The sequence below is a fragment of the Myxine glutinosa genome, chromosome 2 (assembly GCF_964187855.1).
Source record: "Myxine glutinosa chromosome 2, kmMyxGlut1.1, whole genome shotgun sequence".
Lineage (NCBI taxonomy): Eukaryota > Metazoa > Chordata > Myxini > Myxiniformes > Myxinidae > Myxine > Myxine glutinosa.
The window spans coordinates 129,503,291-129,530,389 of NC_136262.1; the positions used below are offsets into that span (position 1 = coordinate 129,503,291).

At 49.1% G+C, this 27,099-nt stretch overlaps 2 protein-coding genes across 6 annotated transcripts in view; one reads left to right on the forward strand and one right to left on the reverse strand.

Annotated features, from left to right (window-relative positions):
* Positions 1-27,099, forward strand: part of LOC137421260 (GMP reductase 1-like) — a 905,715-nt gene that overhangs the window by 244,036 nt on the left and 634,580 nt on the right. The gene's annotated exons all lie outside the window — the stretch shown is intronic.
* Positions 662-27,099, reverse strand: part of LOC137421265 (furin) — a 141,862-nt gene continuing 115,424 nt past the window's right edge. For 3 of the 4 annotated variants that reach the window (XM_078771639.1, XM_078771641.1, XM_078771642.1), the window contains 4 exons: positions 25,503-25,685; positions 21,977-22,101; positions 21,233-21,322; positions 662-4,332 (listed from right to left, as the gene is read on the reverse strand). In XM_078771639.1, the coding sequence (XP_078627765.1) occupies positions 3,860-4,332; positions 21,233-21,322; positions 21,977-22,101; positions 25,503-25,685 (871 nt within the window). In that variant the 3' untranslated portion in view covers positions 662-3,859. Of the gene's footprint in view, positions 4,333-19,715; positions 20,052-21,232; positions 21,323-21,976; positions 22,102-25,502; positions 25,686-27,099 lie in introns of those variants that run through there. The other variant, XM_078771640.1, reaches the window with a different exon arrangement.

Here is a 27,099-nt window from a genome sequence, read left to right on the forward strand (position 1 = left end):
ACAGGTTGTCGTTAGCAACTGCATATTGCACCAGGTTCAGTTAATAATTCGTCCCGCTGGTTACATCATAACTGAAGCGTTGTTGTGCTGCCAGGGTTTTGTGTGATAAAGCACGTTCTTTGTCAGTACCTTGGGACATTTAATGTCGACCAACTAATGCTAGGAGATGGGACATCAACGTTAACGTCCTTCCGAGGGACGGCACACTTCGTTATGCGATGAGCTGCCTGCGAAGCCCGGTTTACAGTCCGGTCGAGAATCGACAGATGAGGTCACAATGAAACAGGGACCAACTCCTCATTTACTGAAAATCAGCTTGAAGGAAAAGGAGTGATCACACGTGAATTAAACTGACACAACAACTGCCATGCCATGCCCTTCACTCTACCCATGTTGAACTTTCAGAATTTTGAAGTTTTAATGAAACTGAGCAACGTGATGGTTGCTCCAAGCCATCCTACGGAGCTGGACCGTCTGGACTCTAAAGCACTGGCATTCATGGGCCATCTAGAAGTCTAGAACAGTGGTTTTTGATCTCGGAGATGGGTCCCCCTGTGCGAAGAAGAAGGGGACCACGGTGGTCACGAGTGATCAAGTATGGGCAGCAGTTGACATCATTTCCAAAAAGTCCAAACGATGAAAGAAGTAGTTAAGCCAAAAGTGAGCATTTGCGTTTAATTGCATTTCAAGATCAGATTCCGAAGACAAAGTAAAGGAACTCAAGATTATGTATAAGGTTAAATTACACTGAGAGGATCCCTCTCGTTATCGTATTTATGAAGGTAAATTGATGTTTGTAATTCACTTGTTGACATGGGAAGGTAAACTTGACAGAGGACAAGTTGAAAGTCGATTTATAAGAACGCGTCAACAGACAATTGCACACTGATCGAGATGGGATCAAACGCCCCGGTCAGAAAGTTTTCAAAACAACTTTTGGGACTATTTCAGAACTTGTATGGATTACAACTTGTCTATGAGAAAACGTTGGGTGCTAAAACATAGCAGCCTCCGTGTCCTCTGTTTTTCGTATACGATACCTGGCTGCCTTACACTAGTGTAGAGGAAACAGGGCCAAGGCTCTGCAGTGGAAACACCACAAGTGCCAAACATGGCTTGCCTTCCTGCTGTTCAGATTCACTGGGCCAAATGAGTCACTAAATTAAGAAAAATGGGGAAAAAAGTCACAATCAAAAAGAAGTCACAACCATAAATTCAAGAGTGGTGAAAAAAACGTTGTTTTCCTTAGTGCCATTTTTCTTGGACCAAATTACAATCTTATCCCGTTATAGCTCGTCCGAGTACACAAAGGTTATTTACGTGCGTCATCGTGCACTTGCTCCAAGTAAAGGAAATGTTCTAATCTCTGCAGGTGCAATGGATCCATCAATAACATACTGTACTGTATAAATAAAAATTATGCAGAAAACATGTGTACAATGCATTCATTAATAATTTTAAATCCCGCTTCAGACGCAAGCAATATGATTTACAAAGAAGCACCGGAAATGAGGTTGTGAATTTGAATCGGACCTGAATCTTTCATGGTAGGACAACATGGTTCAAACTGAAAATTCACTGTTTCGTGGATGAAGGAATAAAAAGGGAAGTAACCTTGAACTTGAATCCAAATGCACGTAAGTCATGGATAAAACGTACATGCGTGTATGCAACCCGTAAACGCATGTTAACCCCTTCGGAGCCACCGTCGAAACCATTGGGTTGCATTTCCTTGAGTCCAAGTACAAGACACACAACACAGCAATTCCCTGTTTCCATTATGATCAAATTTTGATGTGATTAGGTGCATTAATAACTTGCATGATATTTGTTTTTAATCCTTCAATATGCCAGGAACATTTTATCTATACCACCCAAGGTGGACAGATGTTGTTTTCGCCCCAGTTTGTCTGTCTGTGAGCAGGATATCTCAGAGGTATGGATGGATTCTGACTAGACTTGAAGGAGAGGTTTGGTGTCTGCCAACGCCGAATTGATTCGCTTTTGGTGAAGATCCGGATCTGGATCCACATAAGAGAAAATTATAATTTTTGAAGTGATTATTCATAACCGGGATAAGACCAAAAACGATATTTCAAAAGGTTTTGGATGGACTATGACAAAGATTGGTGGATGCGTTTGGTCGGTGACAAGAACAAGCCGATTCGATTTTGGTTCAAGTATGGATGCAGATCCGGCCTATCAGTGGGATACAAAATGTAAACTGTTCAGCCTGGTGGAGGTATGCACACCTGGTGGAGGTATGCACTCTACCGAGTGCCATTCTAGTTTATGTAATGTTTGCCACCAAACAAAGCCACATTCGGTACGGGTCCGAGTTAAGAGTCAAGCTTAATTTTGCTTAATCAGTCATTATATGTGTCGACACTCGATCATTCAGACACAATGATTGATTATTCTAAGTACTGCACAGTAAAACCTGGATATTAAGAGTTTAACCACAAATGCTTTACTGCGGTGGGGTAAAGCGACTTTCAGACCACCCTGAATCGAGGTCGAGTCGTATCCTCGACCAAGAATTGCAGAGAAAAAAATACTGATCGAATCAAGCGCTGTACTTGTCGAATTATGACGTCATAATTAAGGTACCGATAACATCATTAACAAATCCTATTCCCCAAGGGGAGTACTTGACAATGAGCCATGTTTCAATTTTTTCCATGGAGAAGTTTCGGAGATATAGAGGTGCAACTTTTTAGATTTTTTTCCAAGAGGGTGCCTGTACCACGTGACCTATGACGTCATAACTTTCTTTTTTTTAAAAAAATCGACAGAAGGAGCCGCTCATATTCTGAAAAGGTTGTCCATTATTATTTTTCATACTGATCAGATCAAGCGTTGTACTTGTCGAATTATGATGTCATAATGAAGGCACCGATGACATCATCATCAACACAATCATCTTATTCCCCATGGGGGTGTACTTGCCAATGAGCCATTTGTTTCAATTTTTTCCATTGAGCGGTTTGAGAGATATAGAGGTGTAACGTTCTTCCAAGATGGCGTCCGTACCACATGACCTATGACGTCATAATTATGAATAAAAAAATTTATACAAGGGGAAACGCTCCTATGGTAAAATTTCGTGCCAATCGGACCAATGGTTGCCGAGAAAATGTATTATAAAAATGCAGACACGTACGCACGCCACATGTACGCACATACCCATGACGTAAGCACCCGAATGCTTAACCCTGTTTTCGCTTCGCGAGTGCAGGGTAACTATCCTGCACGAGTGATAATTCAATTTAGCAAGATGAGTTTCCTCAATAAATTGAATTATAATAAAGAAAAGGAAAGGTTAACGTATCAGTACATCGACATGAAGGCGGTTAAGATGACGAAGTAATGTTAAAGCTGTATCCCTCAAAGGAGGAAGATGTTTTAAGACGACAATTACAACAACGACACAACAAATGAAGCAGAGGTGGGAGCGATGAAACTTGCACATAGGAAAACAGTGAGTCTCGCCATGCAATCAAGTACGGTACAGCAAACGAGTAAGGTGAGGAACGCGGGACTAAGAATGATTGCAAGGCACTGTATAAACAGCTAGGAATGGCATCAAAAGGTTCCCTCATTCTCCTACAAAGTGCTATTCTGCTCGAATCACCAAAAATTCACCCAAACTTTTTCAACGTACGAGCTAATGGTTGTTGCATTAAAAAAAGGCTTCACTGTTCAACTTCATTGACTGCGACCAATCCGAGCGAAGAAGTATTAAAAAGAACAGATAAAGGCCGGAAGACGTCAAGACTTTATGTTATACGTATTCCGAGGTACAACGCTGCAAGAAAACGCAGCAGAAGGTTCAAGATGAAAATTGACCCGCATACTGTCATGCTTCCATCTGTAAATTGCTCCCTTTGTTGTTTTCCGTCTCACTGTCTTCACCAGCGCAACAGCCACAGTCATCTGCGATGGCCGATACCTGCCGGTACTGCTTCCTGATACTGGGTTGCCACCACTCAGTCAGCATAAATATTCCGGTGACTAGAAGTGTAATGGTGACGCAGCCCAAAATTGCAAAGACAAACAATAGGGCTGTCGATAAATATCTGGTCGATGGGTTCAGTTTGTTCCTCAAAACACCATACCTCTGCTCTCCATCGCCAGGCTGTGAACCCGGCTGTTGCTTCCCATTCGCCTGTCCCTTTTGTGATCGATTGGAGCAGCTGCCGTGGTCCTCATTTGTGCCAGGACTTGGGCAGGCCGTGCAGGCTCGCACCCCGTTCTTCAGCACTTGGTGGAAATCAGTTGGGCACGTCTCCACACACGTGTCAAAGTGCACGTGCAAGTTCTTGTTGCATTCTGTGAGGATACACCAGCAACCACCTGTTGGACCTTGCGGATTCCATTCACAGACAGAAGTTTTTCAAAAACATTTACTGTTCACTCGATCATGGGTTTCATACGCCCAAATAAAACACTTATTTAGTTGGTGCAAAATATTGGTGGTGTTTGCCTGGAAAAACCTAGTAAAACAAGCATTCTGAGTATTGTGCTGCAATACATGTCCCCTACCGGCAATCTGTCGTCTGGAAAACTGTTGGGGAAATTACCAAAGTTCAAAGTGCCATAACCTTGTCAAAAATGATCGAAACGTCGTGAAGTTCGATCTTGATCTGTAACTTATCATGAGGAAACCATGTGCCAATTTTGAAATCATTAGCATTAAGAGTTTAGAAAAAAAAGTCCGGCAAACTGTTCTTTGCATGATGGACGGACAGACTGACAGACTGACAGACGGAGGGACGGAGTGCAAACCTATAGTCCCCTCTGGTGTACACCGGTAGGAGACTAATAAACCAAACCATCCTACTGGCACAGATGGTTCTCTTCTCACCATCAACGAGAACCAACTTTCCAAATATTCTTCAAGCCATTTGGACTGTCCACTGTTTACTTGAACAGTCTAATACTATTTTTACCTGTGACATGTCACGGGTCTACAAGAGATCCGCGTTGCTGTTTCTGCTGTTGCTGTTGTTGGGGTTGGGGTTTTTGTTGAGGATCTATTTTTGGAATGTGTACCTATTGGTCGGACACCTGCCGTACCACATCCATATCTGTCGCTCGACTCCACCCACCATAGCACCGAGACAAAATGATATGGACGCCATATGGGTTTTCAGGTTGCCCTAACACATTAGGCCTGTAGGCCTCTGCTGATTATACACTGCCCAGGTTTGTTGCGTCAGATTGCCATTGGCTTTGTTTGGGTCGAGTATTATTCACAATGAGGGACCCCAAAAAATTATAATCATATGTCGAATAATAGGAAGGTTTAATAAAGCCTGTCAGAATGCATGGTACCTCAGAATGCACATTAATCAAGCATTACATAAAGTAACTTACTAAATAAATGTTTGGTTTTTTTTGTATTTTTTGATGTTTGATGTGTTATGTAATTTTTGAACAGTCCCATATTTGGATTAAGCGATCCATGCCCATATTGACGAATCAGCTCATTCTGATATAACCTTGGGAAGGGTGACATGGATAAGGGATATTGAGTTAATTTTTTAATAGCTCATTAAATGTGTGTTTCCCAATTGTGCTGCTCATCTTTTGTGCTGTTCTGGGTAAAATGTTTTAACTGTTTTCGTTATTTTGAGCATAGGGAAGAAGAAGAAGGCGTCTGATTACAAACGGATGCAGACGGACATTGCATTTTCAGATGCTTTACAGTTATATTTGAAACGAGTAACTGGGATGGGCAGGATAGCATTGAGGTACACACACTCACCTCTGAGCTGTCTCACCTGGGTTTGAATCCCAACCCAGCTAGAAACTCTCACCCTGGCGTTTGTATAAGCTATAAAACTATAAAGCATGATATATGAATGAATGAATGAATGAATGACCTGATCTACTCACATTAATGTGGTCTATTTTGACCGAAAATGGCTTCTGTTTATTACTCCCGCCAGGGAGTAATGCATTCGATCGTGTCTGTGTGTGTGTGTGTGTGTGTGTGTGTGTGTGTGTGTGTGTGTGTGTGTGTGTGTGTGTGTGTGTGTGTGTGTGTGTGTGTGTGAACAAGATATCTGGAAAAGTTCTGAACGGATGTGGATGAAAGTTGGTGGGATGATTGCCCTTGGGATAAGGAAGAATTGATTAGTTTTTGGTGAAGCTCAGGATATTATTCCGGATTCCGGAATTTTTTGAAAGATTGTTTACCATTGGAAGACGGAGCTCATTTTTTTTTCAACATTATCTTCGATATATTCTATATTTAACATTGTGATATGAAAATAGTTTTCATATTTGTTGTAAATGTAGTTTAAACTCGTAGTTATGCGTTAGAGCGGTGTATTTTGTTAGCAGCGTCGTCTTCAAGGTTCTTCTTCTTTTTTTTTCTAATAAAGACATATTCTGTCATTTTAGAACCACCAGTGTGTATTCGGTTTCCCCGTTTCATAAAATGTATCGTTTGATACGTATAATACTTTAAAACTGTTGTTTTTTTTTGTTTGTTTTTTTACCTCAGAAGAGATATCAACATTTACCTCAGCGAATGTCAATCACGGTGTCAGTATTTGATGAACTTATGAAGACTTAGGTGAGTTATAAGTGCGACAAGCATGTGCACGGGATTCTTCCCAGAAGAATGCGTGGTCGCATTAGCTTGTAGTTGTACGACTTAAAATGAGCGAGTTTTGTTTTGACGTTTGGGCCAGTTTTACATGTTGTATCCCTAAGGAATGAAACGAACGTTTTTCCTGGCTTACAATTTTATTTGAAGTCACACATGCCTCAAAATACACTCACTTATATAGAATTGAACGCTGAATCCGAAAATGTAAGTGAAATTGCCTTGTTTTTTTTTTTTTTTTACATTATCTTCTATATATTCTAAATATATATCTGTGCAGTGTCTGTCTTGTGTTGTCTTGTCTTGTGTTGTCACTGAACTACTCCCTCAAACTTTTGTGAAATCGTACTTGTCGTGAAATCGTATTAATGCTGAACCCAGGTGATGCTCGCTGCTCGCTGACACCGCTAGGGGGGCGCGGCTATAAGACCCGATGCAGCCGCTGCTCTAGGCGACATCTCCTGTGACATGTTACATTGACTAGTAGACTCGCTAACGGTACGTACCGTATATAATATTACGCTTGCTTTCATTGAACTATATTATGGATTGACCTATGTGATGCCAAACCTTATTTCTATTGCATCCCTGTATTTGCAGAATGATGTCAAAGGTCTCAATGGAATTAAACCAACAGATGGACTAAAGTTGTGGTCTTGAATGATTTCCACAACACTTAATTCCATTAAGATCTACGGACATGGCGGGAAGCAAGATGCTGGCGGTTTCGCAATTCTGCGCCGACCCGCAAGCCCCGGATGCTGGTTTGCAACTGAGTCACTGGTTGAAAACTTTGGAGAATCAGTTCGCTGACCAGGACACCGAGCCGACAGCTGCCGTGAAGCTAGCAGCGCTCCAGTCCAGAGTCGACTACAAGGTGTACAACAGTATTGCACAATGTGCGACGTACGACCTCGCTGTTGCGGAGCTCAGGCGATTGTACATAAAGCAAAAGAGCGTGATATGTGCTCGGCATTTGCTGTCATCACGACGCCAGCAACCAAACGAGTCGATGGATCACTATGCCCAGGAGCTCCGGCAACTCCTGCTAGACAGCACCCAAGAGCCACGGACTCACGAGCAGGTTCAAGATGACCTTCTCCTAGACGCTTTCGTCTCCGGAGTCTCCTCTCAGGACCTCAGGCTCAAGCTCTTGGAGAAGACCGACCTGACCTTCACGGCGGCTCTAGAACAAGGAAAAGTATACACCGAAGCGCGGCTGCAGTCGAACGACTATGATCGCACGCGCCTCGTGGCGGGGACCTCGCTACACGCACGGCCGGAGAGTGCTACCGCCGAAGAACCGGGAGCGGACCCGCTCGCGGAACTCCAGGTAGCCCCGGCGGAGGATCCGGGGATCCTGACGGCTGCCACTACGGTCAGACCCAAGGCCTTACGCGGAGCCACATGCTACTTCTGTGGGGGTCAACGACATCCCCGGTCAGTGTGTCCGGCTCGGGATGCAATATGCCATATGTGCTCGCAAAAGGGGCACTATGCAAAAGTGTGCCGGAAAACCGCACGCGGTTTGCGGCCGCGCACGACCTTGAATGGGCTTATTGCAGAGCCTATGGGCCGAGCACGGAGCACGGAACACGGCGCCTTACCCGGCTTTGATGGACAGTGTCCCTCCTTGAGGGCCCCTGGTCGCCCAATCGACCTTGGCGAGAGACACCGAACAGCCACAACAGTCTCATCCTCAATCGGACACGGAACGTGCGTCCTTGACTAGACTCCGGGCAACGCGGGGGACTTTGGGGCCTCGCCAAACCCCGGCGGTACGTACACGCTACGTCTCTCAAGAGCGTACAGTGTCCTCTGGGGGCGACATACGTTTGGTACAAACTACGGCGGCCCATACTCATCAAACGGCGATTTTGAATGGCAAGACTACGGAGGCCCATACTCGTAGAACGGCGATTTTGAATGGCAAGACAGCGGAATGCATGGGAAGGCTCTCTGACAGCTTTAACGGATGCCCCATGCACAACGAATACTCCGGCAACGACCGCAACACTGCTGATTGCATGGGAACGCTCCCTGACAACTTATACGAAACTCCACGGGCACCCTCTGATGCCCGGAAAACTGCGGCTGGCATAGGACCCACCCGCGAGGCACGACCGACTCACTCGGGAGGTTCGGTCCCACTCCCAGCAGGCTCGTCCGGCCTGGCTCAAGCCGTTATTCCCCTCATGGTCGAGGGCCATTGTGTGCGGGCCTTGGTGGATACAGGGTCTACGGATAGTTTTATCGATCAGCGACTAGTGCACAGGCATGGTTGGCGGGTCTTGGGGACTACGAGACGGATCTTCATGGCTTCCCAGGGACTTCGGCTCAGCACGAAGGGGGAATGTCGATTGAAACTTGTGATAAAGGGACGGGTTTTCCCAGATGTACACCTCATGGTCTTACCTGCTTTATGTGCTGACATTCTGTTAGGACACGATTTCCTTAAGCGACATGGACGACTGGAAATGGAGTTTGGTGGGCCAGACACGCTTGCTGTTGGTGGGACTGACACGCTTGCTGTGTGTGCCCCAGCGAAAATGGAAATCCAGCCACTTTCGCTGTTCCCCAATTTAACCTCCGACTGTACACCTGTAGCGGTAAAATCATGGCGCTACTCTCGAGCAGACATGCAATTCATTGCGGGAGAGACGGCTCAGCTCTTGAAAGACGGCATCATAGAACCCAGCCGGTCGCCGTGGCGGGCCCAGGTCTTAGTGGTGCGAAGCGACGCACACCGCAGACGCATGGTAATCGACTATTCCCAAATGATTAACCATTTTACACAGCTGGATGCCTACCCCCTTCCGGGGATGGATGCGCTGGTGCGACAGGTGGCCCAATACTCGGTCTACAGCACTCTCGATCTCCGTAGTGCGTATCATCAGATCCCTATCTCTAGGTCAGATCGTATCTATACCGCTTTTGAGTCGGGGCAACGGTTGTACCAGTTTACTCGATTGCCTTTTGGGGTGACGAACGGGGTCTCCTGTTTCCAGAGGGCCATGGATGACCTCATTGCGAGGGAGAACTTGACCGATTTTTTCGTCTATCTAGACAATCTTACGGTTTGTGAGTATGACGAAGGGCACCACGATGCTAATCTGAAGCGCTTCCTCGAGGTCGCGCAGAGGTATCGCTTAACCATGAACGAGGCTAAGTGTCAATACTCCCTACGCAAGACAGATCTTCTGGGGTACACCATGACCCATGGCTCAGTCGCTCCGGATAAGGAGCGTCTGCGACCTCTGCTCGACATGGCCCCTCCCAGCGATCGGGCGTCCCTGAAGCGCGCTCTCGGACGATTCGCCCATTACTCTAAGTGGGTCCAAAATTTCTCTGCGAAACTTCGCCCCCTTGTGGCCTGCGACACATTCCCTCTGCGTCCGGCCGCTTTGGCGGCCTTTGGAGGCCTTAAGGCCGACATCGCCATGTGCCGCTGTGGCGACGATCGACGAGAGCGGATCTTTCGTCCTAGAAAGTGATGCCTCGGATCATGCTATAGCGGAGACCCTCTCCCAAGGTGGGCGCCCGGTGGCTTTCTTTTCACGGACTCTTACCTCCGCTGAGCGGAGACATTCGTCCGTCGAAAAGGAAGTGTACGCGATCGTCGAGTCGATTCGGCGATGGCGCCCGTACTTACTCGGACGATGCTTTCAAATCATCACGGACCAACAAAGTGTTGCGTTCATGTACGACACCTTACACGCCCAGCGCATTAAGAATGAGAAAATCACTCGCTGGCGTATAGAGCTTGCCGACTTCTGCTACACTATCAAATACCGCCCGGGGAAGGATAACCAGGTCGCCGACGCCTTATCGAGACCGGTTAAATGCGCGGGTATCATCACTCTGGAGGGCCTACGCGCTTTGCACGAAACTGCAGGGCATCCGGGGGTGACGCGTTTCGCTCATTTTGTGCGACGTGGCAATCTACCGTACTCGATTGACGATATCCGCCGTATCTGTCGCGACTGCGCTATCTGCGCAGAAATCAAACCACGTTTCTATAACCCTCCCATGGGAATGCTGGTTAGGGCTACGAGGCCGTGGGAAAGATTGGCAATGGATTTCAAGGGCCCGTTGCCGGTGTCGAGTAACTCTCGCTATCTGCTCACTATCGTCGATGAGTACTCGCGATTTCCTTTTGCTTATACGTGCGTGGATATGACGGCTGCCATGGTAATGCGATGCCTGCAGAATTTGTTCTCCATGTTTGGGCACCCGGCCTACGTGCATACTGATCGGGGTGCGGTCTTTTTGTCTCAGGACGTGCGAGGCTACCTGCTCCAAAATAACGTCGCTTCTAGTTATACCACGCCGTACAGACCCCAAGCGTATGGGCAGATCGAACGCTTCAACGGGATTATATGGAGGGCCGTCGTGCTCAACCTCCGGACCCTCGGCCGGGGCCTCGATAAATGGGCTTGGTCGCTACCTGCGGCGCTGAACTTGATTAGGGCTCTCCTATGTACGGCCACCAACCAGACTCCCCACGAGAGACTTTTCCACCACCCGAGGAGCTCGGGGTGTATCCGGTCATTACCTAGTTGGCTCGCTGAGCCCGGGCCGGCCTATCTCAAACGGGCGGTCCGCACGAGCAAGTACGACCCCTTAGTGGACAAAGTGCAGGTACTCCAGGCTAATCCCGAGCATGCCCGTGTGATGACGGCAGATGGGCGTGAGTCCACTGTCTCCATACGCCATCTTGCCCCATGCGGGGTCACCGACCCTTATAAGGAATCGGACGAGCCAATCTATGAGACTATGGACTCTTCCGACACTTCCGTCACTGAACGTCTGCCGGCCCTCCCTTTGCCACAGCCACCCTTGCCTGAAGGCTTGGCGGTACCCCCTTTGTCACCTGACTCCGGCAGCTACTCCGACGCCGGGGTCTCTGGGTTACGTGATGCCGTACCCTGGGAATTTCGGACACGTGCTGGCAGGGAAATTCACCATCCGGACCGGTACGGTTAGGCCGACTGATACCATAATTCCGCACCCTGTTAATGCTGACGCCTCGCTCGATTCTAGCCGCACGGCAGTGTAATTCTAACGGTGGGGAGAATGTAGTGAAATCATATTAATGCTGAACCCAGGTGATGCTCGCTGCTCACTGACACCGCTAGGGGGGGCGCGGCTATAAGACCCGATGCAGCCGCTGCTCTAGGCGATTTCTCCTGTGACATGTTACATTGACTAGTAGACTCGCTAACGGTACGTACCGTATATAATATTACGCTTGCTTTCATTGAACTATATTATGGATTGACCTATGTGATGCCAAACCTTATTTCTATTGCATCCCTGTATTTGCAGAATGATGTCAAAGGTCTTAATGGAATTAAACCAACAGATGGACTAAAGTTGTGGTCTTGAATGATTTCCACAACAGTACTATTCCAACTTGACCTACGGCGGGATTATGCGCTCTACTGAGTGGCGTTCTAGTCTTCAGACTTGCGATTATCTGTTAATGGACATTGAATGACTGGCTTTCAGTTGGTACTGAACAATGGGAGATTAAAGTGACTACAACCGGAGCATGCACACACAGGGTCTTCCCTGGAAGAATGAGGAATCACATGATGATGCTTTGACATTGATTAGAGTATAACTCTGACTGTGCATTTGCAGTAGGCCTGACCAGCTGCAGTATTTTGGACATTCTCATCAAAACTCATTAAACAGTCATTGAATAGTTGCCAAATAAAATCAGCTTGTGGAGAGGCAGTTGCCCTGAAACAACTTGCCTTTGTCTGATGGAAGGCAAATCCAACGGAAGGCAACCCCCGCTCCTTTCAGAAAGCTTGGAGGAAGTGTGTGTCTAGTGTCTACCCTCAGGAGAACAAGGAAACATTATCTCTCTAATCTCAAGACTGAACTCTCAAATCTGTCTCCCTCCTCCAAATGTTGATGGTGTCTGGTCAAATCTGTTTCTGGTGTTTGTTCCCCTTCCATCTCCTCCCTTACCTTAAACGGCTACACAGCTGACTCTGCACGTGAAAAAGCTGAATGCCTCACCTCTGTGTTTGCCTCAAAATTTTGTGTCCCAAACCCATAGCTCTCTGAACCCACCTTACCCAGTCATACCCAGCTGCCCCTGGACTCTGTGTCCTTCTCTCCTGTCAAGGTGGAGAAGTTTCTGTCAAACCTCGACTGTGATTCTGCAACTGAATCAGATGGCATCAGCCCACGGGTCCGAAAATCCTGCTCAGCTGCTCCATCTCACCCTCTCTCTCTCTCTCTGTTCTCGTCACCCTCTCTTTTGCTCAAGGTCATCTGCCATCTGCTTGGAAATCAACCAACATTACCGCTTTACACAAAGAAGGTGCAAAAACAGATCCTTGCAACTACAGACCAATCAGCCTGCTCCCAATTATCAGCAAGATCATGGAATCCATCATTGCTTCCGATATTAAATCCTTCCTCTTCTCCAATGGCTTGATCTCGGATCATCAATTTGGATTGAGACCAGGTCAGACTTCTCTGGACATGCTGTTTTTACTGTCTTAACAATGGATGGAGGTCCTCAATGCCAAACAGGAAATCAAAGCCGTTTCCGTTGACATATCTCGTGCCTTCGATATGGTCTGGCACCCAGCTCTGCTCACCAAACTCTCCTCTTATGGTATCCATGGTAACCTCCACACATGGCTTGCGGACTTCCTCTCCGGTCACAGTCAACGTGTGGCCCTGAATGGAATTCTCTCATCTCCCCTTCCTGTTCAGGCTGGAGTTCCCCAAGGTAGTGTTCTGGGTCCCGTGCTTTTTCTGGTCTTCATCAATGATCTCTCCGACTCTGGAAAATCCTCCCTATGTCTTTGCTGATGATACCATTCGCTGCCACTCCATATCTCAACCCTCAGATCCGCAGGTAGCAGCCTCTTCACTCTCTGCAGACCTGGACGATATCACAAACTGGTCGAACAAGTGGAACATGTCTTTCAATCCTGACAAATCTCACACTCTCACTTTGTCTCTCCGAAAAGCCCATCTGGACAACCCTCCCATCTACTTTCTCAACAATGGCCTCGAAGAAGTTCTGTCAATCAAGCTTTTGGGTCTCACTATCTGCCATGATCTTTCCTGGGAAAACCACATTTCCAAGCTGGCCTCCAAAGTGAGTCAGAGATTGGACATCCTCCATCATGCAAAGTCCTTCCTTGGCAGACCTGAGCTCCTCACCACATACAAAGCTTTCATCCGCAGCTCAATGGAATACTGTTCTCCCCTCTGGGCTGGTGCTCCTGCATCACACTTAGCTCGGCTTCATGCTGTAGAAACCAAAGCTTTCAGAATCATTGGTATCTCCCACGATGAAGCTGATTCGGAGGGCCTTTCACTCTCTCACCGCAGGCAGGTTGGTGGTCTTTCTGTCCTCTACCGACCCCTCTCTGGCCTACCTCCCCCAGCTCTGTCTGTGCTCTGTCCCCCAAATATTCCTTCAGGATGCACCAGATTTGCTAGCAACCCACTTCTGGTGAAACTGCCAAAATCAAGACTCTCTGCTCACCTTCACTCTTTCATTCCTCTGTTCTCCTGCCTCTGGAAAAAAAACTCCCCCACTCTCTTCAATCCCACTCGTCCCTCTAGGTCATTAAAACAGCTGTTCACCACCATCTCTTTCTTGTCTTCCACCAACCATAACCTTGATCTTTTCTACCCCCATTAATTCACCCCAAATCCACCTCTTTCAATGTCCAACTTAATTCCTGAAATTCATAGTAGTGTCCTCTTGCTTTATACCGTGAACCCCTCACCTCCCCCTCCCCCGCCCCAGGCATCTCCCTTCCACAGATCTGCCAATGTCCCTGTTCTCTACAATTGTTGTGCTTGTGTGCTTCCCTCTCTCTCCCCATCTTTTCTCCCGCATCTATATATACTAGGGCATGCCCGTACTATATATAAGCTAGGACGTGCCCGTACGTGGGTGCCCGTTCCTTGCCAAAAAAAAAAAAAAAAAATTTGTGTAGGGGTGTGTGTGTGTAAACATCCTAGGGCGTGCCCGTACGTGGGTGCAAAAAAACATGCGTGCAAACAACAACAACAAAAAAAAACTTTGAAACCACGTGGCAGTAACGACCACAGAACCCCCCCCCCCCCCTCTATTTACATGAATGGTTTGGTCCATTCGCAACGACCACAGAACCCCCCCCCCCCTCTATTTACATGCAATGGTTTGGTCCATTCGCAACGCCAAAGCGAACGGCGAACGGCTAAATCGCCATAGCTCGGTAAGTACTTGTCCGATTAATTTCAAACCTTGAAAAGGCACATCCTCGGGTCCCCAGCAATATACCTGGCAAGTTTAAAGTATATCGGACCCGTGGTTGTCGAGAAACAGCGGTCACAGACAAACATACAAACACACATACACACATACACACATACACACATACACACATACACACATACACACAGAGATTAATGGAATTATAGATAGATAAAGCAGTAAAGTATGTTTGTTTGTTTGTCTCATAACTCGAGAACTACTCATCGCAGAGCAAAACCAAAGGCATATTCGGAATCAGTACGTCTCAGAGCAACTACAGCACACCTTAAAATTAAAAAAAACTTCGCGTTTTAAAATTATGACGTCATCAGCGTATTTCGGAACGTTAATTTTTCAACTTCATATTCGGAATCAGTCCTCGGTGTCCATTTTGAACTATAAAAGACCTTCAATCCCTTAAGTGACTGTTTTTCGAATAAAGATAACAGATTGGTAAAATTGAAGGAGCTGTGGCTCCCACGTCGATCGAAAGAATGGACGCGACAAAAAGCTTGAATTCATCTGAGTTGCTTTATTCGAATCAAACACTCAGGCACTCTGGGAAAAACGTTTTACGGTCAGCAATATATATCTATTCCGCCAGGGGGTTTGCCCAGGCCTGGCGCCAGGGGGCGTGGCCCCGCGTCCCGGCTGCGGCCTGGCAAGTTGAGGGCGAGCCTGCCCGGGCGTCCCGACCGAGGCCTGGCAAGTCGAGCGCGGGCCTGCCCGGGCGTCCTGACCGAGGCCTGGCAAGTCGAGCGCGGGCCTGCCCGGGCGTCCTGGACGAGCCCGGCCTGGTGATCGCTCCGCGTCCTTGATAGGTGCAAGGCGATTGTGTAACCCCAGCGGCAGCCGCTACACACGTCCCCCCAGAATCGACTTGCACCGGCAGGGTCAACTTGAGGGGGGTCCTGATGACCCGGCCGAAGCGACCCCTGGCGGGTCGTGGGAGGGGGTCCGGTGAGGTGGTGGGCGGTCGAGTGGGGGGCACCGTGGACGGGGGGCGGCCTCGCCGCGGCGGGAGGGCCACCCGTGGTGGGTGGTCGACGTCCACGTGCGCCGGCTTGAGGCGGTCCACTGCAATCCGGTCCGACCTGCCGCCGATGTCGATGACGAACGACTTGTCGTCCCGTCGCAGCACCCGGAAGGGCCCGTCGTACGGCGGCTGGAGTGGCCGCCGATGTGCGTCGTGACGCACAAAAACATACTCCGCGGTGCGGAGTGCTGGGGGGACGTAGGACTGGGGGTCACCGTGGTGGGATGTCGGCACGGGGGCAAACCGTCGGGCGGCCTCCTGGAGGTCCGAGCGCTGGCGAGCTGCGGACCAGGGGCTGGTAGCGTCGGGCACGAATTCGCCCGGGACGCGTAGCACCTGGCCATAGACCAGCTCGGCGGTGGATGCCTGGAGGTCCTCCTTGGGGGCCGTGCGAAGGCCCAAAAGGACCCACGGCAGCCGGTCGGCCCAACCGCCGTCTTGAAGGCCGGCCATGAGCGCGGCCTTCATGGAGCGGTGGAATCGCTCGCACAACCCGTTTGCTTGGGGGTGGTAGGCCGTAGTACGGTGGAGCTTGACCCCCAGGTTGCGGGCGACCGCGCCCCACAGCTCAGAGGTGAACTGTGGTCCGCGGTCTGACGAGATGTCCGCCGGTGCGCCGAAGCGGGCGACCCAGGTGGCGATGAAGGCCTGCGCCACGTCGGCGGTGGTGGTGGAGACGAGGGGAACGGCCTCCGGCCACCTGGTGGTCCTGTCCACCATGGTGAGCAGGTGTGTGAACCCTCGTGATGGGGGAAGGGGGCCCACCAGATCCACGTTGACGTGGTCGAAACGTCGTTCGGGCACGGTGAAAGGTGCCAGCGGGGCCTGGGTGTGTCGGTGGACCTTGGCCCGTTGGCAGGCGGTGCAGGCGCTGGTCCAATCGCGGACGTCCCGACGAAGGCCGTGCCAGACGAAACGCGCCGACACCAGCTTCTGGGAAGCTTTCCGGCCCGGGTGGGAAAGGCCGTGGAGGGAGGCGAAGATGCGGCGTTGCCAGGTGACGGGCACGATGGGGCGAGGCCGGCCTTGGGAGACGTCGCAGAGCAGGACAGTGTCCGCGCAGGGGATGTCGGCCAGGCGGAGGCCCGTGTCCGCCGCCCGGAGGGCTTGCACCGTGGTGTCGGTGGTTTGGTCCGCCGCCATAAGCGCAAAATCCACGCCCAGGTGGACCGCGTTCGCGCTGGCCCGGGAAAGACAGTCGGCCACGGCGTTGTTTTTGCCGGCGACGTGCCGGATGTCCGTGGTAAACTCCGACACGGCGGAGAGGTGGCGCTGTTGGCGGGCCGACCATGGCTCCGTGACCTTGGCCATGGCGTAAACCAACGGCTTGTGGTCGACGAACGCCGTGAAAGGTCGGCCCTCCAGGAGGTGGCGGAAATGGCGGACGGCCAGGTGTAGACCGAGGAGCTCCCGGTCAAACGTGCTGTATTTGAGCTCGTTCGGCCGGAGCTGCCGGCTGAAAAAAGCGAGTGGCTGCCAAACCCCGTTCACCCATTGCTCATGTACGGCGCCCACCGCGTAGTCGGAGGCATCCGTGGTGAGGGCGATGGGAGCATTGAGCACCGGGTGAGCGAGCAGTGTTGCGTCGGCGAGGGCCCGCTTTGAGCTTTGGAAGGCCGCATCCATTGCTGCGGACCAGGCGATGTCGTGCTTGGCCGGCTTGCCCCGGAGGGCTTCGTAGAGGGGCCGCATGAGTTGAGCAGCGCGGGGCACGAAGCGGTGATAAAAATTCACCATTCCCAGGAATTCCTGCAGGGCCTTTATGGTGCGGGGACGCGGGAAAGTGGTGATGGCCTCGACCTTGGTTGGCAGCGGCACAGCCCCGTTCTTGGTGATGTGGTGGCCCAAAAAATCAACGGCCGTCGTGCCGAAGTGGCATTTGGCCGGGTTGACGATGAGGCCGTGCTCGCTGAGGCGCCCGAACAGTGTTCGGAGGTGGAGGAGGTGCTCGGCCCGGGACGTGCTGGCGACGAGGATGTCGTCCAGGTAAACGAAAAGGAACGGCAGGTCACGCAGCACGCCGTCCATCAAGCGCTGGAACGCCTGAGCCGCGTTCTTGAGACCAAACGGCATCCGCAAGAACTCGAATAAGCCGAACGGCGTGATGACTGCCGTTTTAGGGACGTCGGCCGCCCTGACAGGTACCTGGTGATATCCCCGTATGAGATCAATTTTCGAAAAAATGACCCGTCCCGCCAGACGGGCGGAGAAGTCTTGGATATGCGGGATCGGGTACCTGTCGGGTGTTGTAGCGTCATTAAGACGGCGGTAGTCGCCACACGGGCGCCATCCACCCCCCGGCTTTGGCACGATGTGCAGTGGCGAGGCCCACGCGCTATCGGAGCGCCGCACGATGCCGAGGTGCTCCAACGCGTCGAATTCGGCCTTCGCAACGGCAAGCTTGGCTGGGTCGAGGCGGCGGGCCCTGGCGTAGACCGGCGGGCCCGTGGTTGGTATGTGGTGCTCGATCCCATGCCGTACTGCGACGGCCGAAAACGTCGGCCGCGTGAGGGCCGGGAACTCCGCGAGCAGGCGAGCAAACTCGTTCGCCGCCGGGACGGCGCATGCCAGCTCGGTCGGCGCGGAGCTGCTTAATGTGCATACCAGGGAGCTGAAGGTTTCAGCGTTGATTAAACGACGCCGTTGGACGTCCACCAGCAGTCCGTGTGCGCAGAGGAAGTCGGCGCCTAGCAGAGCCATGGGCACGTTGGCGGTTACAAACGTCCAAGCAAAGCGTTGGCCGCCGAAGCAGAGGGTGACGTTGCGCGGGCCGAAGGTGCGGATAGTCGATCCGTTGGCCGCAACCAAGGAGGGGCCGCAAACCGCGGATTGCCTGTCCTGGTCAGAGGCGGGCATGACGCTCAGTTGGGCGCCGGTGTCGCACAGGAAGCGCCGTCCGGACGCTTTGTCCGTGATGAACAGTAAGTTGCCCGTGTGACTGTGGCCGGCGCTCATGGCAGGTAATGAACGCCGGCCTGGCCGTTTCCCGACCCGCCGAAGGTGCACGGGGGTCGGCATGTCCGGGCCTTCTGTCCGAACCTGGCATGATAGGAACACCACGCTTGGTCGGGTGGAGGCTTCGGACGTCGTGCTGGACGTGGTCGGCTCGGTATAGCGGCCGCCAATTGCGTCGGCAGTTCGGCCGTCGAACGCGCCGGGTGCTCGGGCGCCATGGATGGTGCATCAGGCGGCGGCGGGTCCCATGTCGCCGCTGCGATGCGCTGTCCCGCGGCGGAGATTTTGTCGGCTTCTCTGGCAAGGGCCCGGGGATCTGTGATTGTCGTGCTTGCCAGGGCGAGGCGTACCGGGTTAGGCAGCAGACGGAGGAACAGCTCCCGGAACAGGAATGCCGGAGAGTGCTCGCCGAGCAGCGAAAGCATGTAGTCCATTCGCTCGGAAGGGCGCGTGTCGCCGAGCTCAGGCAAATCGAGCAGGCGCCGTGCGCGTTCCGCCGATGGGAGGGCGAAAGCATCGAGGAGAAGCTTCTTAATCGCGCTGTATTTGTCAGCAGCCGGCGGGTGCTCGAGGAGGCTCAAGGCGCGGGCCGCGGTGGCGGAACCAAGCGCCGCCACAACATGGTGGAAGCGGGTGTCGTCCGCGGTGATGCCTCGCAGGGCGAACTGAGAGTCCGCCTGAGCGAACCAAACAGCCGCGTGAGCCTCCCAGAAGGTAGGCAGTTTAAGCGTCACTGCCGTGTCCATGTCGGTAGGTCACCAATGAAGGAGCTGTGGCTCCCACGTCGATCGAAAGAATGGACGCGACAAAAAGCTTGAATTCATCTGAGTTGCTTTATTCGAATCAAACACTCAGGCACTCTGGGAAAAACGTTTTACGGTCAGCAATATATATCTATTCCGCCAGGGGGTTTGCCCAGGCCTGGCGCCAGGGGGCGTGGCCCCGCGTCCCGGCTGCGGCCTGGCAAGTTGAGGGCGAGCCTGCCCGGGCGTCCCGACCGAGGCCTGGCAAGTCGAGCGCGGGCCTGCCCGGGCGTCCTGACCGAGGCCTGGCAAGTCGAGCGCGGGCCTGCCCGGGCGTCCTGGACGAGCCCGGCCTGGTGATCGCTCCGCGTCCTTGATAGGTGCAAGGCGATTGTGTAACCCCAGCGGCAGCCGCTACAAAATAAATGATAATTTAATAAAGCGAAATGTCTATTGTACTGCTTTACAAATTAAAACACACGATGCCTCTTTTTACTTATACACCGCCCACAAAGTTATAACCGGAACTGACGGATGTTTATTCTTTTAATGAGTACGGAGGGGGATATGTGTCCGTATTTAAGTGAAGAATTGGACATTATGACTTAATAGATCGATTAATAAAAAAATCGATTGGTGCAAGCTCAAGCCTTTTGAAGTGAACTGATCGTACTTGAAGTTTAAATGCATTTTTAACGTATGGCAAAGGAAGCCCGGCGTCCCAGAGCCGTTTACTTCTTCACTCGCACAGATAGGGCACGGAAACGAAAGAGAGTGTAGTGTACTGTTTATCGGAAGCAATTTGTTTGGTACTTTCCATCGATTAATTTCGTTCAACTTCATATTCGGAATGAGTACGTCCCAGAGAAACTTCGTAACGTTAATTTTTCAACTTCATCCGATTGACATGGGACCAACGGCATGTGACAGAGAGTGAAACATTTATTTGACGACAATGACTTCCGACTTCCGGGTTCGGAATGCGGGACCAATGCCATTTGACAGGGAATAAAAAATAAATGCGACATTCAATTGACGACAATGACTTCCGACTTGACTCCCCCCTCCCCCCTCCTTTTCCCCCTCCCCCTTCCCCCTCCCCCTTCCCCTCCCCTATCCCCTCCCCTATCCCCTCCCCTACCCCTTCCCCTTCCCCCCTACCCCTTCCTCTCCCCCTCCCCTCCCCCCTCCCCTCCCCCTTCCCCCTCCCTCTCCCCATCTCCCCCTCACCCTCCCCCTCCCCCATCCTCCCCATCCCCCCCTCTTCTCCCCTCTCCCCCTCCCCCTCCCCCCTCTTCTCCCCTCCCCCCCTCTTCGCCCCTCCCCCCCCCGTTCCCCTCCCCTCCCCTTTCCCCTCCCCTCCCCTCCACCGCCCGGCAATGCTGGGTACTTCTGCTAGTATTTTAATATACGTTTTATGTGTCCGTTTATGTTTTTTGTGTTGATGTTAGATCTTACATGAACCTCGATGTTGTAGACAAAAAAACCCAAAAAAAAAACAGAGATGGTGGCAAGAACCATGCAAACTTTTCTGGAGAGTAGACATGACATAAGGGGCAGACAAATAGAAGAGACAATTTGGAAATGAACTTTACCCAAGCAGGTCCCATTCGTATCATAGAGCTTGCATTCCGGGTCTCTGTAGCTCGTGCCAAAGAAGACCAACGAGAACCGCTTCAGTGGGCCTGGTAATGACAAGTCACAGTTTCATACGTTTATTATTATTATTTTGTATGCAGCCTGAGGCTGCTGGTTGCATCATTGCTGGAAGCGTGGCCATGCCGCTGATGCGGTGCCTGCTGTTAGCAGTAAGCTGATGCTCATTTTGTCGACCTCGGAAGGATAACAGGCTGAGTCAACCCACCTGGTATTAATTCAATGGCACGACAGGGGCTCAAACTCAAGGCCCTAAGATCTTAAGCCAGCCAGCTTAATTGTTAAGCCAACACCAAGCTCAGCTTCAAAAGTCAGGGTAAAAGTAGCCCTCCCAGCTAATAGTACAGTACATGGAAATATTACCGCCAAACACCTAAGTAATCAATTGAACTAACTGCAGTACCCTCCGAGTTACAGTACTCCAGTACTTGTCAAATGGTCTGTCTCCCCATACATCTCGTCACAAAACTAGACCAAGATGTGCACTCCAATCCTTTTTCTCAATGCAGCCTCTTTCAATCCCAGTACCCATAATGCACTTCAACAGCTACAGCTGCAGACAATCTACAATGGCATGGGGGAGCAATATGGTATCATGGCTTTGTGATATTAAATTATAGAAAGCATGTTAATATAGGAAGGAAAAGTTGAAAGGGAATGTTGTAAAGAGTGGGTATAAGTACCGCGGTTTTTAGCGAAGCCGGTGTTTTTGATCTCCAGTGTCCACTGTCCCTTCGGACTTTCATCCCAGCTGTGAGTTGTCATGAAGGGCCAGTTGTCAAAACCACCAGACTGGATATCATTTGGCCTGTTGGGACAAACAATCCCTCACGCTCATCATGTGACAGACAGAAAACCATTGTTCTGCTGCATACCAACTGCATTTCCTTGTATACCATATTTCCACCAAAAATATCCCGTTACTTTCACGAATTACTGAGCCTGTGACGTCACTCCCACGTTATGACACACCTGCAGTATAAATATGAGTGCAGAATTGTTGGAAAAGTCTTCTTGTTAAAGTGCAGGTATGCTGCTTACATCTTATGCGGATTTGTCTCCAGAGGTTCTGAGGCTATACCAAAGAGAAACATTTATACAAACTACAGAAATAAGGAAATAATTGCTCAAAGGATATTGGATTCAAACATGGCAAATGTCATGGAACCAAGGCCCCAAAGCAAGCCTCTGGTGCAATTCCTGCCAAACCATAATCAACCAATCATGCTCGCAACGGCCTGCCAAAGGCTGAGTGAAACAGACAAACTCGATTTAGAAAGGACTCTTCAGCTTTGGAGTATCAACATATTCTTGAGTAAGCTTCGGATTATCAAATTATTATTTAGTAAGCTTCAGAGTATCAAAATATTATTTGCTGAGCTTCAGAGTATCAATATATTCTTTATTAAGCTTCGGATTAGCAAAATATTTTTTAGTGAGCCTCAGAATATTAAATATTCTTTTGTGAGCTTCAGAATATTAAATATTCTTTTGTGAGCTTCAGAATATTAAATATTCTTTAGTGAGCTTCAGAATATTAAATATTCTTTTGTGAGCTTCAAAATATTAAATATTCTTTAGTGAGCTTCAGAATATTAAATATTCTTTAGTGAGCTTCAGAATATTAAATATTCTTTAGTGAGCTTCAGAATATTAAATATTCTTTTGTAAGCTTCGAAGTATAAATATGTTCTTTAGTAAGCTTCAGAGTATAAAAATATTCTTTAGTAAGCTTCAGAGTATAAAAAATATTCTTTCGTAAGCTTTGGGGTATCAAAATATTCTTTAGTAAGCTTTGTGGTATCAAAATATTCTTTAGTGAGCTTTAGAATATCAAAATATTCTTTAATGAGCTTTAGAATACAAAATATCATTTAGTAAGCTTCGGAATATCAAAATATTATTTAGTAAGCTTTGGAGTATCAAAATATTATTTAGTAAGCTTCGAAGTAACAAAATATTCTTTAGTAAGCTTCGGAGTATCAAAATACTCTTTAGTAAGCTTCGAGTATCAAAATATTCTTTAGTAAGCTTCGAGTATCAAAATATTCTTTCGTAAGCTACAGAGTATCAACATATTCTTGAGTAAGCTTCGGAGTATCAAAATATTCCTTAGTAAGCTTCAGAGTATCAAAATATTTAGTAAGCTTCAGAGTATCAAAATATTATTTAGGAAGCTTTGAGTAACAAAAATATTCTTTAGTAAGATTTGAGTATCAAAATATTCTTTAGAAAGCTTCGAGTATCGACATATTCTTTAGTAAGCTTCGAGTATCGACATATTCTTTAGTAAGCTTCGAGTATCGACATATTCTTTAGTAAGATTTGAGTATCAAAATATTCTTTAGTAAGCTTCGAGTATCAAAAGATTCTTTCGTAAGCTTTGGAGTCTCAAAAAAAAAAACGACCAAGTTCTTCTCTCTTTCATACTGAGGTGAACCTTGACCTTTGACACATTTGTGCATCTCGTCCAGGTCCAAGTGTGGTCACTTCAGGGGTTAATGAGGCCTGGAATGCAGACCCATTAGCGAGAGAGTCGCTGAAGAGACACATGTGGGCGGTGTTGTGCGGAGTGAGCAGGTCTGTGGAGTAATTCAGTCCATAAAATAACCAGACACAGCACTGTGTCAGTGTAACTAATCCAACTGTGAACCCCACAAACTCAGTCGAGCAAACAAGAAACAACCAGCAGTGTAAAGAAAACCCACAACGGAGTCAGCATAGCTGATTCATATCCGTGCTTTGCGGTTTGAAAGTTCTTACGCCGGGAAAAGAATGAGTGTTTAAATATGGCGCATTACGCAGCGCAGTCGTGTTCCCAAAACACTTTCTGCTTGCCATTTATTTAAAACAGACTCCATAAAATGGTGAGAAACATTCCTTGGAAAAGTTGCCAAAATGGCAGACAGACTGTTACAACTTCATGCGAGAGGATTTGGGGCCATATATATTTATGACATCTGCAAGTATGATGGAAATCTTGATCCCACCTCCATTATCCATGTACAGTACACAACATGTGTACAGTGGTCTAAAGAAGACTAAAGCACCTTCTACACCCTCCCTGACCATACAAAGTAGTGCAATATTGTGAGGACAATGCCATTTTGGAGATGGAATGAATACTGGTAGTTTCATGAACAGTCAGATATTTACATAAATGAACAGGATTCTAAATAAACAATCGACATATGTGGGAAAATAATTTGGGAATTTAAAAAAATATATAATTATGTTGGAAATACTCCTTTGCATACATGTGTAAGGTAATATTAAATGATCCCTGACCCCATTCCTTAGTGGGTGTAAGGAAGAGTTTTGGGCCCCCACAAAAAGTAATTAGAAAAACAAGTAGAGCTACATTCAAAGTTCGCTGCCCCCATTCCAAATAAATAAATAACATATCTTCCAGCACAGGACATTGCCGGGGCAGCTTCAGCGCCGAGGAAAATTGCATGCTTGGTGGGGGGTCACCCAGATAGCTCAGGTGGCAGAGCAGTGGTACGGCTCAGTCAGGGTCACCCAGATAGCTCAGGTGGCAGAGCACTGGTACGGCTCAGTCAGGGTCACCCAGATAGCTCAGGTGGCAGAGCACTGGTACGGCTCAGTCAGGGTCACCCAGATAGCTCAGGTGGCAGAGCACTGGTACGGCTCAGTCAGGGTCACCCAGATAGCTCAGGTGGCAGAGCACTGGTACGGCTCAGTCAGGGTCACCCAGATAGCTCAGGTGGCAGAGCACTGGTACGGTTCAGTCAGGGTCACCCAGATAGCTCAGGTGGCAGAGCACTGGTACGGTTCAGTCAGGGTCACCCAGATAGCTCAGGTGGCAGAGCACTGGTACGGCTCAGTCAGGGTCACCCAGATAGCTCAGGTGGCAGAGCACTGGTACGGCTCAGTCAGGGTCACCCAGATAGCTCAGGTGGCAGAGCACTGGTACGGTTCACCAGACGACCTGGGTTCGATTCCCGGTCTCTGCATGTAATTTCCCCACATATGTCGATTCGTCAGACGTTTTAAAAATTCCCAATCGTATCTTCCGCAGGTAGCCTGGCATTATTGCCAATCTCTGCAGATTGGTATGTGCAAGTTAAATAAAAGTTATGTTAAATGAATTAAGTAATTATATCCGTGAAATGAAGAGGTATCTGGTTGAGAGCGGTCACACATCACATATGGTCGTTGGGCCCAGGGTCCACAAGGGCCTCTAACCTTTGGCCCAGAAGCATGGAACGTGTGCCCATTGGGCTGTGCAGGTAGATTGCCAGATCCCCGCGACGGCTGTACGACAGGGTCAGGCGTGCCTGCACATGTTCCAGAGTGTGTACATGCTGGCCCGAGCCTTGACACGCATGCGTGTGCACATGCAATAGCAGACCCGAGGCTGAAATAGTCCTGCCCAGAAACAATGGGGACAGGTGATTAATAAACTTCATAAAGCTTTACATTGTGGAACCAAGCATATGGACCATCGTAAAAAGTTCATAATCAAAGATGACTCCTCCGAGAGGAGGTGATTACGATTGTTGAAGATAACTAGGGCATGCCCGTACTATATCTATATCTAAAATTATATCCCCCCCTCTATTTACATGAAATGGTTTGGTTCATGAAATGTTTTGGTCCATTCGCAACGCCAAAGCGAACGGCGAACGCTTTACATGAAATGGTTTGGTCCATGAAATGTGTTGGTCCATTCGCAACGCCAAAGCGAACGGCGAACGGCTTGCGAGTACAGTGACAATTCCCCCCCCCCCCCCCCCCCTCTATTTAGATGAAATGGTTTTTATTAGTTTTAAAACATAGTTTAACGCCAACATAGCGGCAACATAGTTTGCAAACGTGAAATAAATGAATACGCTCTCAAATGTGCCATCCGAGGCAGAGTGTGTCCGCCACGTTCGGCACACGCGATAGCTCGCTGCTCTCTGATTGGTTGAATCGTTTTTTGGACATAGCTCGGTAAGTAATTGTCCGATTAATATGAAACCTTGAAAAGGCACATCCTCGGGTCCCCAGCAATATACCTGGCAAGTTTAAAGTATATCGGACCCGTGGTTGTCGAGAAACAGCGGTCACAGACAAACAAACGTACAAACAAACACACAGAGATTACTGGAATTATAGATAGATGAAGCATGTAGACAACATAGGTGAAGTGGAGTTTTTCAGCAAAGTTTATATCGTGAGGACCAGATGCCTTAGCTTGAGGGTAAAAAATAACAATAAGGTCAACAACATCAGAGTTAAGACAGTTGTTCCAAGGCAGGGGTCTTTCAGTCATCGAGTGGTTAATGCATGGAATGGTCTCCCTGAAAATGTAGTGGCAATGGAGGGGGGGGATACATATAAATGAGGTATGATAGGTACCTGGATGCATTAGAGATGGAGGCGTATGGGGATATTGTCAGGAGTTGTTTGTGGGTGGGTGATGGATACTGGTGTTGGTTCAGTGCAGGCATGAACGGGGCTTTCTCCTGCACCAAATTTCCGTTTGTCTGTGTGCACCATCATTGTAATGATTGTTGGTACAGGCAGTGGCAATCTGAAATTTTTGGCCTGCATCGTCACCCCAAAATGCAGACCTCCTCTGCCTTATGCTCATCATGTCTTCACCAGCATTATCTGTGAAATATGTGTGCACACATTATATGCACACACGTGTTATATATGCATCATGTGTGCAATGATGCCTGGATTTGGAATTTTATCAGGATAGCACTATATAATGGCCTACTATATCCAAAAGGCACCATAGTAACTTTCACATCAACTTGGAAATGCTAGCAGATAGGACAGCCAGCTTTAC